We start from the raw sequence: 15,114 nt of genomic DNA on the forward strand, positions 1-15,114 counted from the left end.
CAACAAAACTAAACATCCCAGAAATACGAAATTTGGCAACACAGTGCAAAATGCTTGCCTCCAGGTTACAACAACACAACCACACCACAAAACCACAATCCAGACCCACAACACTCACAACAACGCATCATGCGATAACAACACAACTAAACGCCCCAGAAATACAAAACTTGGCACACAACTAAACGACCCAGAAATACAAAACTTCGCAACACAACACAAAAGCCTTGCCTCTCAGTTCTAACAACACAACCACACCACAAAACCACAATCCAGACCCACAAAACTCACAACAACGCATTGTGACTATAACAAATACAACATTTGACAACAACTCATCCACCTCCCCAATCCCTACATTCACACTTGGCCTCCAAAAAAACAATTACAATAATAACAATGACAACAACAACAACAATAAGAATCAACACCATCACAGGCAAGAAACAGCCAGGCACTGAGGCTGAGAGGCCAGTCAGTGCTAAACTGGGCCTCCAAAAAACAATACAGTAGCATCTAACTTATCCAACCTTCATAATCACTACAACAACAATAATAATAAACACCTACACAGGCAAAAAAAAAAAAAGACTATTGTACCACAATAAAAATATAAACCGCACTCAGCAGAATCAGACATTACAATTAACAACAAACCAAAGACAACAGGGATCTCAAGCAATTATCAATCAACACAAAAATTGAAGAAGGTAGCAGACTTCAAATACTACTACTAATGTGACTATAAAGAAGGGTGGAGGTCACAGCATAAATACAACCTAATGTAGACTGACCAACACCACCAGACTAAGCCACAGCAACGCGTGGCCGGGCACTGCTAGTACATTATATTATTGTACCACAGTATTATATTATATTGCAAAATACAATTCTGATCAGTCATTTTTCTTTGAAAAAAATGGAATATGTGTAAAATGTGTATGTGCACACTCAAAGATGGAACCCATAAGTACTTCTACATTATCTTTTCTGTTTTAAGGGTGAGAAAGGAACAAATGGAGAAAAGGGAGAACCAAATGGAGGGTTTTCAATGTCAGGAATACCAGGACTTCCCGGAAGACCAGGACCAGTGGTAAGGTTTTCTTTTATTAAATAAATGACCCAATTAAATATCTAGTTGGTTTATTAAACCATTTACCAATTTTCATATTTTTATTAGGCCCAATTGTCTTAATATCCACATTGTGTGTGTATGAATTCAATGTGTAAATTGTCCAAGATCCTGTTCCTCCACATATAATTTTACCAAATGTGGGGAAGACAGTAAGAATGGCAAAAATAGTGAGAGAAATTAGAAGAAAGACATCTGACAATAGTGGCCAGGAGGCAGCCAGCTTTAGACTATCTCCTATTTGAATGTCAGGGTGGGGGTAGAAAAATATGATGTAGGATGGGGTTGGGACAGTTTCCAATACCACAGAATGGGCAGTTGGCCAAATCAGTAGCCACGGCTCCCAGAGTACATTGGCCTCAAGTCGCCTCTGTCCAAGCCAGACATTCCAGGAAGAGCTGCCTTCTCTTGCTGCCTCCCTGACCATTGTTGGCACTGCAGGCATATAAAATGTCAAAGAACTTGGACAATTTTCAAACAATCTCAATAAAAATTATATTAATTTCAGAAAGATCTGTACTAATTTCAGAAAGATCTGTACTAAGATGGTGTCATGGGCCAGATCTTGGACTTTAAGGAGGAGGAGAATCTGACAGCTTTCTTTGTTGAATGGCAGCCTCAGGAAATAGAGTCAAAACTCCTCTGAAGTTGATCCAGCACTTGCTTCATTGGAACAGTTGGTCCAAACAGTGAGAAGAACTGAGTCCTCAGATCCAGCAACCAGAGAAGACAGCAGAACAAAGATGTTCTATCTATGTGATTTCTTGCCAAACAGAAGGGAAGTGAGCTTAACTATGGGCAGAAAAAATCTGTGCAAAAAAAATCCTTACTGATTCCAGATAACCACATGTTTTTGTTCAAAATATTCCACTTCAGGGCAAGAACTGCACAAAAATATCTGTTTTATCCACAGAGGGAAAGCATTACAAAAAGTAGTCTTCATCACTTGCAAGGACTAAATGTTTGAATATTCACACTCTAATGCAGAGTAGCACTCTGCAAGTATCATCCTGCTCTTGAGGCTGCTGCACCTGCAAGTTTTTGGGTTTTTTTGTTGAAAAATGTATGTGCTTTCCATTGTGACAGGGTCCAAAAGGTGACACCGTTATTGGACCTAGAGGCCCCCCAGGGGTACCTGGCCTGCCTGGACCTCCAGGGTTTGGACCAGCTGGGCCGCCTGGTCCCCCAGGGCCTCCAGGGCCTCCAGGACCTCCTGCAATATATGGTTCAGGTATGTCATAATGACAAGCCACCTTTTTTCTGGTGCACCTATGTATGTCATATGGATGTACACACAGGAACATGGGTGTACTGATATACAAATTCATATAGATCCTATATTTCTTCAATTCTAAGACACCATCAATTGTAAGACACATATTAATTTCAGAACCACTAGCAGGAAAAAAGCTTTATTATATTTATAAAAGGCACCTAAAATTCCAATAGACACCCGGTTTTAGATATTTTTTATTGGGGATAAGTGTATCTTAGAACTGAAGAAATAGGATACTTATTTGATAAAGGTAAAGGTTTCCCCTGACGTTAAGTCCAGTCATGTCTCACTCTGGGGGTTGGTGCTTATCTCCATTTCTAAGCCGAAGAGCTGGCGTTGTCCGTAGACACCTCCAAGGTCATGTGGCTGGCATGACTGCATGGAGTGCCGTTACCTTCCCGCTGGAGCGGTACCTATTGATCTACTCACATTGGCATGATTTTGAACTGCTAGGTTGGCAGAAGCTGGAGCAACAGCGGGCGCTCACTCTGCTCCCGGGATTTGAACCTGCGACCTTTCGGTCTGCAAGTTCAGCAGCTCAGTGCTTTAAACCACTTCGCCACCGGGGCTCCTGGTATTTGATATTTGGAGTAAAAACACCAACCAGCCTTTATGCCAGAACCGAGTTCTGGAGGAGTGAAACCTGCCCATTGCTAAACCCATATAGCTCCTTTCAGAGAGTATATTTTGTAATGTCCTATCATGATCTGTCATTCAAAGGGTTGGGAAGAGAGGCTTAAAACCCACAACAAGGTACATCTATGCTTTGTCAATAGTTCTTTGAAAGGTTACAACTTATATCATTGAATGTTTGTCCTTTCTTTATAGATAGAGTGTTTTTGATAATGAATTGATTGAAGTGGAAGACTCAGGCTGGGTCTACACTTCCATATAATGCTGTTTCAGAATGCAGATTAAATGCATTGAATTGGATTATATGAGCCTGTCATTTAATCCAGTTCAATGCAGTTAATTTGCATTTTGAGACTGCATTATATGGTAGTGTAGATCCAGCCTAATTAAAAGCAACACTATGAAGATTTTAAATCCATGCCCTTTCCTTTTATAGGCTTGCTTTGAAAGAGGTTCTGCTTGACATTTTTTTTGTTTAGATTTGAGTCTGCCTGAGATTTTATTTAGATGAGCTAAAATATATACACAGAAATCCTTTAAAAGGCAGTTCATTATTACTGTTTTGTGAAACACTTCAACTACTAATTTAATTAATTAATTAATAGATTAATGGCTAATTTTATAACACAGTCTTAAATACACTTACTCAGAAGTATATCCTCTACTAAATACAATCCTGTGCATATTTATTCAGAAGACAAAATCTGCTGATCTTAAAGGTTCCAAACCCAGGATGTGTGACATAAGATTGCAGCATGACTGTTTATTAACATTGCCATACTGTTCAAAGTATGACTTCAGAGACATATGCAGGTCTTGGAGAGCGTTTGCTAAATTGTGTGGATAACCTGGGCCTCATCTACACTGCCATATAAGGCATTTTCATATTCTAATTTTCAGGATAGCTTTGCTTGGACTTGAACTCTTACATTTAAAAGTGACAATTTAAATATCTCACAAAGATTTAACAAACCATTAAATAAAAAAGTAAATATATTATCTGATTCTATGTTCTCAGGGAATAGGATTGTAGCAACTAAAATGATTAAGGGTCTGGAGAACAAACCCTATGAGGAGCGGCTTAAAGAGCTGGGTATGTTTAGCCTGCAGAAGAGAAGGCTGAGAGGAGACATGATAGCCATGTACAAATACGTGAAGGGAAGTCATAGGGAGGAGGGAGCAAGCTTGTTTTCTGCTGCTCTGGAGACTAGGACACGGAACAATGGCTTCAAACTACAGGAAAGGAGATTCCACCTGAACATCAGGAAGAACTTCCTCACTGTGGGAGCTGTTCGGCAATGGAACTCTCTGCCCTGGACTGTGGTGGAGGCTCCTTCTTTGCAGGCTTTTAAGCAGAGGCTGGATGGTCATCTGTTGGGGGTGCTTTGAATGAGATTTTCCTGCTTCTTGCAGGGGGTTGGACTGGATGGCCTGTGAGGTCTCTTCCAACTCTATGATTCTATTATTCTATGATTCTATTGTCAAACAGAATATTGGATTATTTGGATCAGCGATTTAATATATTACTAGACACCTCTTCATGACTTTGTAACATTAAAGCCATATTTTCATCCCTCCCCCATTTTCTAAATTTTTTGAGTAATGGACAAACTAAAAAATAAGCCAGGATTCTGGTGAACAGCTAGAAAGTGGAAGGGAAATACCATAAACATAAGGCAACAGTAGAGATCTTAACTATTTTACCTACCCCAATCTCTTTCCTTTATTCTCCGTCTCAAGTTCTTTCCATCAGCTTCTAGAAATTATAATTGGACTAGGGAAATAGAATACAAAGGAGAATAATTGGTTTGGGAGGAAACACCTGATTGAACTATCTTCCACATTTTATAGTGTTATATATGTGTTAAAAACCCAGCATCTGGAACAACATAATTGCTAGTACATACCTGTTTTCATCAAGATCCCAAATTTCAAAACATCACCAACCTATTTTATAGCACAGTGCAAAGCAGCACTGTGATAGAATTGAGATCTTCAAATTAAATTATTTATGCAATAGAAGTCAAGTTCTAGCAGTCGTATTACTACCGTGTTTCCCTGAAAATAAGACATACCCATAAAATAAGCTGTAGCAGAAAATAAGACATGGTAATAGGCATGGCTATGCAGCATGCTGGCGTGGAGCGATAAAGCAACATTCCCTCCCTCGCAGGAACATCAGCCCCATCTGAACGGAGGGAGGCATCTGGCCATCATGCCGTCTGAGTGCTTGAGTACTGGCCATGGATATAAACATAAGATATCCCCTGAAAATAAGCCATAATGTGTCTTCTTGAGGAAAAATAAATATAAGAGTGATTTTTTTCGGGGAAACATGGTAGCTTGTTTATCTTCTGAGGAACATAGTTACATATAGTGCTATGGAATCATCTCCCATATCATCATTGACCCAAAACAATTACACTACGCAAACACGATGTTTGTTCCTGGATTATAAATGCTGTTTCCTAATTGGTTCTATCATAAAAACATGGACAAAGTTTATAAACTGCAAAAACTTTGTTTTTGCGAAACATTCTGCAGCACATTTTGCTATAGTTTTTCGATGAATATTCAGAGTCTCAACGACTTCAACATAGTTTGTGGCAGCCACAAAAGCAAAGTGTCCGATGTATAGCAACTACTTTCAAAGTAAGTACCACACAGTTGATCAGGAAATAACTTTTTCAAACCAGAAACATGTTTTTTCTTCTTCAAATTTTGTTACATAGTATTATAACACTGATTTTTGTTTTCTTCAAACAGCAGCAGTAGCAGGCCCACCAGGACCTCCTGGAGAACCTGGATTACCAGGAACCAGGAATCTGGTAAGCATATATGGGATTCTTAACAGTTTGCCAGACATGAAGAGTTTGAAAAGAAGGAAACATGGTGATAGCAATGATATTACTTAGTGCAGGACTATCTGTAGTCTTGTAACTGGGCACAGATTGCATAAACTGACGTACTGTAGACACCATTGCATCAACACAAATTCAATCTATGCATCTGCTAAAATGTGCAGCTATATCCTTTGCAGTATCAATGTTTTTTTTATTATCATTGTTGGATTCCAAAGTTACCATCTGCAAGGAGCACATGATTTTGTGGGCTACAAAACATCTGAACTGGACCATACCTCTGGTCAATCAAAGTGTATAACAGTGGTATGCAATGCATGGATAGCTACCTGTTATTCATTATAACAAAGTAACAGACATGATACAAAACCAATTGGGTATGAAGGCATGGTGCAGCATTTTTTTTCTCTTACAAAATAGTAACCCTGTATTCTTCTCCCCACCCACTTACCAAGATGTTCTAAGAGATAGGCAATATAGTTTTCCAGTAGTCTTTGGGCCAGCAGCCTATCCTAGTATTTGCTTCTCTTCAGCTTTGCAGTTCCAAAACTCTATTTAAGTTTTCCTCTGTGAAAAATAAGTCTTCTTTTCTGAACTTCTGAACATTTTTTGTTCAACTATAACTAGACTCTAATTTGCTATTTTCAGAATTTAAGCAATGTATCTTATATTTTTCTCTGGACAGGTTATGACACTAAGAAATGTTGGCAACATGCTACAAAATGTTCACTTAGTTTCAGAAGGCACATTGATCTATCTTAGTGAAACTAGTGAAGTTTTCATTCGTGTTCAAGATGGATGGAAAAAAATGCAGGTAATGCTTCATTCCAGATAGTATATCTTCTATTCAAAAGATTGTTGTGTGATTTTTTTTTCCTAGTAGGAATGAGTAGGTGCTCAAGCAAATTTCTCTCTTGCAATCCATCACTGGTCCTGTTTCTCTTTCAATGCAATGCTATGTTTCATTTCAGCTTGGTGAACTTATTCCCATCTCTGCCGACAGCCCTCCACCTCCAGCAGTTTCAAGCCCGGTAGGTTTTATAGCTCTGAGTAAGAGCTTGACCTGTTAATGGTCTATATGCAGTTGAATAGATGCTTTTGAACTGTGGTGTTGGAGGAAAATTCTGAGAGTGCCTTGGACTGCAAGAAGATCAAACCACTCCATACACCAGGAAATAATGCCCGACTGCTCACTGGAGGGAAGGATATTAGAGGCAAAGATGAAGTACTTTGGCCACATAATGAGAAGACAGGAAAGCTTGGAGAAGAGAATGATCCTGGGGAAAATGGAAGGAAAAGGGAAGAGGGGCCGACAAAGGGCAAGATGGATGGTGACTGGCTTGACATTGAAGGAGCTGAGGGTGGTGATGGCTGACAGGGAGCTCTGGCATGGGCTGGTCCATGAGGTCATGAAGAGTCGGAAGCGACAGAATGAATAAACAACAAACATGCAGTTGATTATGAATCCTAGACTGAATGCTCTCGTCTCTTAGGAAGTATTATGGGAATCATGTGAATGAATATAGAAATGTTTGCAATCTTTGTCTGATTAACCTTTCTTCAATATTCTTTGGAGATGAAAGAATTGTGGAGACTTGGCAAATCATATGTACATTCAACTATGCACCCATAGCTATACTTGTTAAACAATTGTATTCTTAACTCAGTATGGAAGATTTTGTTAGCTGCAAGATAAACATCTCTTCAAAGTATTAGGTTCTGAAGTAGTTCAGCTTCAATAGGAAAATGCTGGCTATACAGGGAACCTATTAACCAGGGAAGCACCCATGTTATCGTCAATGGATATTTCTCCCTATGTCCCAGTTTCTAAAGCAGATTTGTATCTGCCTTTTAAATGCCAATAATTGGGATCGAAATAAGATTAGCATAAGCTTGCAGATGCCATTTGGGTTAAAAATCTGATATAATGGCTAACCTATAAGAAGAGAGAGAAGACTGGGGTTAATCTTGATAATATAAACTTCTGTCTTCTGAGTTGCCAAGCTAGGATTAGACTATGGCTCATGGTCACTTCTGAATACTCTCAGAATCTTATGACTGTCCTCATCTTTGTTAATTGTACTTTCCGGGCTGTATTGTAACCCTTGTAATTTGTTGTGTGTTGAACTAATAGGGATCTCTACACCATCCAGCATCAGGTCCAGGTCCTAACAGTGGAAGACCAAGTGTAAGTTGAAGTGAGGAAGTTGCATTATAACCATTCATACAGAAAATTAGTAGGTAAAGGACATGTGTGCATTGTCTGACCGCTATGTACATATCTCATGAAAACCTGCTTTCAGGTAATACCAAACTGGGAAAGAGCAGTGGTGAGGGTGTCAGTATACTCTCTAGCTTTGTTCAGGATAAGTGAATTCTTCATTGTCCCATGGTGAGGTGGTGTGAACATTGAGCGAGTAGCCCAGTTAATCCCATCAGCAGTAAATACCAAAGAATGCTTCTACTGGCCAATGCAAATGCAGAAAATACATGATGTAGGCTTTCAAATCTTCACAGGCTTTTTCATCAGGCTCCTTCTAATGAAAAAGCCACTAAATCTTTGAAAGCGTGCATGATGCATTTTCTGCATTTTGGTTGTGGATTTTGGATTTTTGCTACCCCAATTAGGTTTCAAAGAAAGCTTGTTCATGAGGAATTATGCAGATGATTATTATGAAGCAAATCCCATCAATACTGTTAAAATTTACAATTGGATTCAATGTTACATACCTATTTAAAAAAATCTACTCACTTATTAAAAACTAAAATGGCACCTAAATAGCCCTCAACATTCATGGATAACATATTTTGATAAACGGTGTTCTGATTTGAATAATTTCTAATGAAGTTATCAAATAATTTCCATCATGTTTCTTTATTTTTAAGTGCTTCCATTTTGTATGTAGTATAAATCATACAGGCCACCAGAATCACCACGGATAATGGCGAATCCAGCGGTGCCTGTGGGGTTGTGTGGGGAATCCATCGCCCCACAACCTGCTTCGCCCGACTCACCTGTTGCTCCATCCCATGGGGGGAAGCATCGACCACCCTCATGGGAAGCTTTCCATGTTGCCGCGGTGGAGGCATATATGAGTTCCGCTATAGTTTAGCTATGAAGCCCCACCAAAAGTAGTATTGCGTCGTGGGATAGGAGCCGGCAGGCTCTGTGCCTAAATAATTGCTGAACCAATGTATGCGGCCAAAACAAACCCCGTCTGCTGAGGTCATAAGAAAGCATACATTTGTCCCCAGGGCTAATAGTTGCCCATGTAAAATGTGAGTCTGCTTTTAGTCTGGACTAGGTAAAGGTAAAGGTTTCCCCTGACATTAAGTCTAGTCATGTCCCACTGGGGGTTGGTGTTCATCTCCATTTCTAAGCCAAAGAGCCGGCATTGTTCATAGATGTCTCCAAGGTCATGTGGCCGGCATGACTGCATGAAGCTCCATTACCTTCCTACTGGAGCGGTACCTATTGATCTACTCACATTTGCATGTTTTCAAACTGCTAGGTTGGCAGAAGCTGGGGCTAATAGTGTGAACTGGGGCTAATAGCGGATTCAAACTACCGACCTTTCGGCCAGCAAGTTCAACAGCTCAGCAGTTTAACTCACTGTGCCACCAAGGGCCAGGGACTAGTCTGGACTACTAGTCTGGACTACTATCAAATAATTATTATTCATGAGAAGTCAAATATTCTCATTTGGAAGACACTGTTCTACCAGTTATTTCAGGCATTGCTCTATTCAAGGACATGTAAAATTATCTGCGGAAGTGCATGGTAATAGACAAAACAGTTACAAGCTTTCAAAGACTGGCAACTTCAAATCAATGTGAAATTCAGCCTTCCTCATCTCCTCAAGTGACATCTATTTGTTCTCCAAATGTACTTGCCCTTCCAATTCCTCTGTTTGCCTTCTCCTCATTGGAACAATTCCTTCTTCCAAGTGTGCTTGCATACATTGCTCTCTGATTCCTTTTTTCAGTTCAAATTTCCTAGATTCCCGAATTCTGGCTTCTTCTATTTACCTTTCCATAGGCATTTTGCCTGCTATGGAAAAAATCATTTCACCTTGCCTACCATGACGTTAATGTAGCCTAAGCCATTACTTCTATATTCACCGCTTTTGCAGAGAAGAAGGTTTTATTTTTCATCCTGAGGGCTGCATTCCAATTCTAGGAATGCATCAGGAGTCATTTCTCAGCTGTAACTTCAAAGTGACAGGGACAAAGTGAGATTCTTTCTCATTCAAAAGCAAGTGTGTTGTATTTGTTCAAATATTGGATTAGGACCTAGGAAATCCAGGTTCATGTCCCTGCTGAGCCACTGAACTCACTGGGTGTCATACTCATTCATATTGGTCACAAGAACCTTCTATGCCATCTTGAATTTATTGAAAAGGCTGGGATAGAAATCCAAGAAAACAACTGTAAGAGCTAGTGAGGTCTTGTTTGTCCCCAAATCCTATGACAGAGGGATTCAGGAAAGACTACTGAAATGTGGCAGAGAAAAGGGTGACTTTTCTTATCTTCACATCATCAAGATTCTCACTCCTTTTCTAAATTCTGACCCCATAATGCTCATCACATTTTACCATCCTTATTTGCCCTAGACCAGTGTTTCCCAATCTTTGTTCTTCCAGGTGTTTTGGATTTTAGCTTGCATAATTCATAACAGCTGTTAAGATGATTGGGAGCTGAAGTCCAAAACAACTGGAGGACCAAAGGTTTCTTTCTCAAGTGGGAAAAGGCAGAATGGGGCCAATGTCTCAAAAAGCACTTCTCATCCCAGAGTCATTTTCCTTCTGTTCTCATGGGGATGTATTTATTTATTCATTCATTTTTATTTCACATATTTGTATCCTGCCCTTCTCACCTGGAAGGGGACTCAGGGCAGCCTTACAGCAGGCAGCAATTCGATATAAATATAAAAATAAATACAATTAAAATCCATACGATTAAATATTAATTATTAAAATATCAATTAAAATCATACAATCCAGATCGCAGTCCAAGGCCTGTCCAATTGTCAATCTCACTAATCCATTATCATTATTGAACTGTTTACTGGTTGAATGCTTGGTCCCACAGCCACGTCTTAAGTTTTTTCCTGAAAGACAGGAGGGAGGGAGCTGATGTAATGTTTAAGGACCTGGATTTAGAAAGTCTTTATGGTCAAAATGGGAAGACCTTACCATCCAAATTCAGCCTGTGTGCCCTAGGGTTTCCTTCTATGCCCTACTGCATTACATCACATTTGTTTTCATCCTTTCCTTTGCAGCTTCATCTGGTGGCTCTGAATACCCCGTTTTCTGGTGATATGCGAGCTGACTACCAGTGCTTTCAACAGGCCCGGGCTGCTGGGTTAACATCAACATACAGAGCTTTCCTGTCTTCACATCTTCAAGACCTTTTGACAGTTGTCAGAAAAACTGACCGATATCATCTGCCTATAGTTAACCTTAAGGTAAAACACATTTGTTTGCTTTCATTTATGAAATTCCAAGGGTTTCCAGTTTCAGTACACCTAGCATTGCATTCTCAATTAAAGGAATTCTGTACTATTTTATGTTTACTTTTTTTCTGTTGAGAACTGACACAAAAATTGGTGGGAAAACATAAGAGAAAAAAACAAATGTCAGATAAAATTGGCTAGATCCTGTAAAGTTGCACAAAACAGTACAATTGCATCAGGTATTGTAACTGATGTTCTCCTATACATCAGTCAGCAAGTGATCCTAAAACCTGGTGTGTGACTTATGACAGGTATGTATTGTATGAGGGCTATCCAGAAAGTACATTTTGGAATTGAAAATGAACAAAGTATAGGAGAAAACATTTACCATATGCAGTTGAAAGCCAGACCCAAATACCACTTCTCAACATAGTCCCCATTGAAATCTAGGCACTTCTCATAGCGATAAAAGAGTTTGGAAAGTCCTTCCCCACCAAACTTTGCCGCTTGGCTTGCGTCCTCAACCAGGCGGGTGTCCCTTCCCGCAGCTGTGCATGTGCATGCGCTCAACTTTCCCCCACGCTCATCCTGGATCACTTAGGTTTTGCAAGAAGCACACCTTTCCTGTCCCAAAAAATGGTTGCCATAACCTTCCTTGCAAGCATTTGCAAAACAGAAGAGTAATCTAGGATGAGCGTGGAGAAAGTTGAGCACATGCACATGCGCAGCTGCAGGAAGGGACGCAAGCCAAGTGCCAAAGTTTGGTGGGGAAGGACTTTCGAAACTCTTTTATCGCTAGGAGAAGTGCCTAGATTTCAATGGGGACTATGTTGAGAAGTGGTATTTGGGTCTGGCTTTCAACTGCATATGGTAAATGTTTTCTCCTATACTTTGTTCATTTTTAATTCCAAAACGTAATCTACTTTCTGGATAGCCCTCATACAATTGGGTTGTAATGATTGGGTTGGATCGGATGACCCTTGTGATTTTATTATCCAACACATCCAACACTATGATTCCTCTCCATGGAGAGGTGGCTGCATCTAATCTTTGACCACATCTACCATTGCCATTCTATCACACTTTCATTTTACTTTATAGCTCATGGGTGGGGGGGAACAGTGCCCATGGCAGTGGAAAAGGGGGAGAGTAGGAATTGAGGCGAAGTGGAAATAGGATGGGAGAATTCACAAGTACACTTTCTTTCACCGTTTTGGACTTTTAAAGAAACAGGAGTGTTCTCTGGGTAAATGATCTGTCAACAGTAGAATTGGCTGCAGTTTCTATGCATTGTGAGTAGTGGTTGAATTAAAAGCAAAAGCAAACAAGAAACAGATTAATGCAACCCAAAACCTTGGAATGAGAAATGGACCCATCTAGAACAAGACTAGATGAAGTATTTAACATTATGGCAAGAAATGATGCTAAATGTTCACTTAATTTGAAGAGTTTCACTTATTTTCCCCATTAGGACGAAATATTGTTCGATAATTGGGAGGCCATTTTCTCTGGCAAGGGAGGCCAGTTTGACCTCCGGATTCCAATATACTCCTTTGATGGCAGAAATGTCTTCACAGATCCAGCCTGGTATGTTTACCTTCACATTTTTAATGATTTTCCCTGCATATGTACCAAGATGGGGAAGTTTAGTCCAGAACCGACACAAAATTAAACCTTAAGGTTAGGTATCCTGTGCCATTTTTACTGAACAGTTTTTTTTTAATCTTCTGAAATTCCAACCATTTGACAATGCAACCTTGTGGGTATTTTTAATAAAATATTCACAATAAAAAAGCTCCTAGCAAATTGATTGCTTTTGTGTCAGGAAAGATTTTTTTTTGTTTTTTATAGGGACCAAAAGAGATGATTAGGCATCATGACTAGAGTTGATGGGAGTTATGATACAGTAAAATCTGCAAGGCTGCCATTTATTCTGTTTAGTTAAGATAGGGGGGTTTGAATGTAGATACAAGGCTTGCAGATATTATGTCTGACATTAAAAGGCCTTTTAACTTTTCCCCAATCTCAAAGCCACAAGCGCTGTTGGGTTGCAGTAACTTTTATCTCCAGTCTGCATGGCAGATAATCAAAAGTGACCAGAGTTGCCATTCAGTAATATCTGGGGACCCAAACTGGGTAAAATTTAAAGAACACTGTCTACTATATAAAAAAAATGTGGTCTTCTGTATCCCAGGATTCTTTGTTCATGGTTTCAATAGCCCTTTCAAGGCAACCATAAGGCTGATGTGGCCCTTGATGAAAATGAGTTTGACACCCTGCCCTAAAATCTACCACAACTGGGGATCAGTGTCACAATGTGAGATTATAATGCTAGAAATACTTCTAGCACCATAAAATAAACCAAAACTTGTCTCCCCGCCCCAGAACTATGTAAGAGAACTGTAAACTAAAAATGATCTTTCCCTTACAACCCCATTCTTCCCTTGAGACCCAATACTGGGAGAAAAGTGAGATATCAATGAATAAACTAAAAAATAATAAATTCTGTCCTTACCAAAATTTGCTGAACGAATATTACATTAATTCATAACTGACATGAAATGTGTTGTTAAAATAATGTCAATAACTGCAAGAACTTCTATCTTTAGGCCTCAAAAAATCATCTGGCATGGTTCAAGTCCAAACGGAATACGACAAATTAGTAACTACTGTGAAGCTTGGAGAACAGCAGATCTCGCCGTTATGGGACAAGCATCACCTCTGCAGTCTGGAAAGCTTTTGGATCAAAAAGCATATAGCTGTAGCAACAAGTTTATTGTCCTTTGTATTGAAAACAGCTATATCTCAGATATCCAAAGGAAATGATATTTTCCTCTGTCCCATGAAAATTTAATTTTTTAATTATAATTTTGAAATGATGTAAATATTGTATTGAAACCGTGTACTTTAAAAAAGGGTATTAACCAAAGAAAGCATACCTCAGTGCAGAATCTTATTCCAAGATGATGAAATTCATTTTGCAAAACATTCCAGCCCATGCAGAAACTTGGTAAGAGATTAGTAAGGGTAAACAAACATATAGAAGTGCCTGGGGCCTCTTCTATGCTGCCATATAATCCAGGTTAACAAACCAGATGGTCCACGTTATCTGCTTTGAGCTGGATTATATGAGTCTACACTGCCATTTAATCCAGCTCAAAGCAGATAATCTGGATTTTATATGGCAGTGTAGAAGGGGCCTGAGCCATATGGCACTTGTCAGTATTATAAGCCTGGTTGGGTTAGTTCCTAAATGGTATTGTGCAGATATCTGGTGTGGAGTGCAAGCAAAATGGATCACTCCCATTGGTGCAGTGGCCCTACAACATTTGTATGGAGTAAAGAAGAGTGTGCTGGAGCCCATAGATTTCCATAAAGACTTCTGCTAGATTAAAGAATATTGAATTGTACTAGCTCCAGTATCCTCTTGTCCCAGTTGTAGACAAACCCTACCCCAGGGTGCAAAAAGCTCTGTCAGGTTCATCCAGTGAGATTTTGATCTTCTTCTTTGAAATTTTTGATCTTTTTCCTTCTGTGGGAATCACAGATCTGGAGACTGCAGATCCAGAGGGCCCACTGTATCAATGGGTCATATTGGAAAATGTTATGAGACACTCCTTTCCTTTCCAAACCAGCTTGCTGTAAAACATGGGAAATGGAGATGTTAATCTCCAAAATGCTCTTGGACATGTGGGAGTTGTGTATCATTGTGCAAAACCTGGTCTAAAAAAGGAGGCCATTATTATTATTATTTTTA

The 15,114-nt window shown here is 39.5% G+C and overlaps 1 protein-coding gene across 2 annotated transcripts in view; it reads left to right on the forward strand.

Annotated features, from left to right (window-relative positions):
- The window catches only part of col15a1 (collagen type XV alpha 1 chain), a 153,706-nt gene extending 138,595 nt beyond the window's left edge, over positions 1-15,111 (forward strand). The window contains exons 34-42 of one of the 2 annotated variants that reach the window (XM_008112981.3): positions 1,001-1,093; positions 2,219-2,363; positions 5,811-5,869; positions 6,588-6,716; positions 6,874-6,933; positions 8,037-8,090; positions 11,184-11,369; positions 12,829-12,944; positions 13,967-15,111. In XM_008112981.3, the coding sequence (XP_008111188.2) occupies positions 1,001-1,093; positions 2,219-2,363; positions 5,811-5,869; positions 6,588-6,716; positions 6,874-6,933; positions 8,037-8,090; positions 11,184-11,369; positions 12,829-12,944; positions 13,967-14,183 (1,059 nt within the window). In that variant the 3' untranslated portion in view covers positions 14,184-15,111. Of the gene's footprint in view, positions 1-1,000; positions 1,094-2,218; positions 2,364-5,807; positions 5,870-6,587; positions 6,717-6,873; positions 6,934-8,036; positions 8,091-11,183; positions 11,370-12,828; positions 12,945-13,966 lie in introns of both variants that reach the window. The other variant, XM_008112980.3, reaches the window with a different exon arrangement.
- The last annotated feature ends 3 nt before the right edge of the window (positions 15,112-15,114 follow it).

This window comes from Anolis carolinensis, chromosome 6, assembly GCF_035594765.1.
Source record: "Anolis carolinensis isolate JA03-04 chromosome 6, rAnoCar3.1.pri, whole genome shotgun sequence".
NCBI lineage: Eukaryota > Metazoa > Chordata > Lepidosauria > Squamata > Dactyloidae > Anolis > Anolis carolinensis.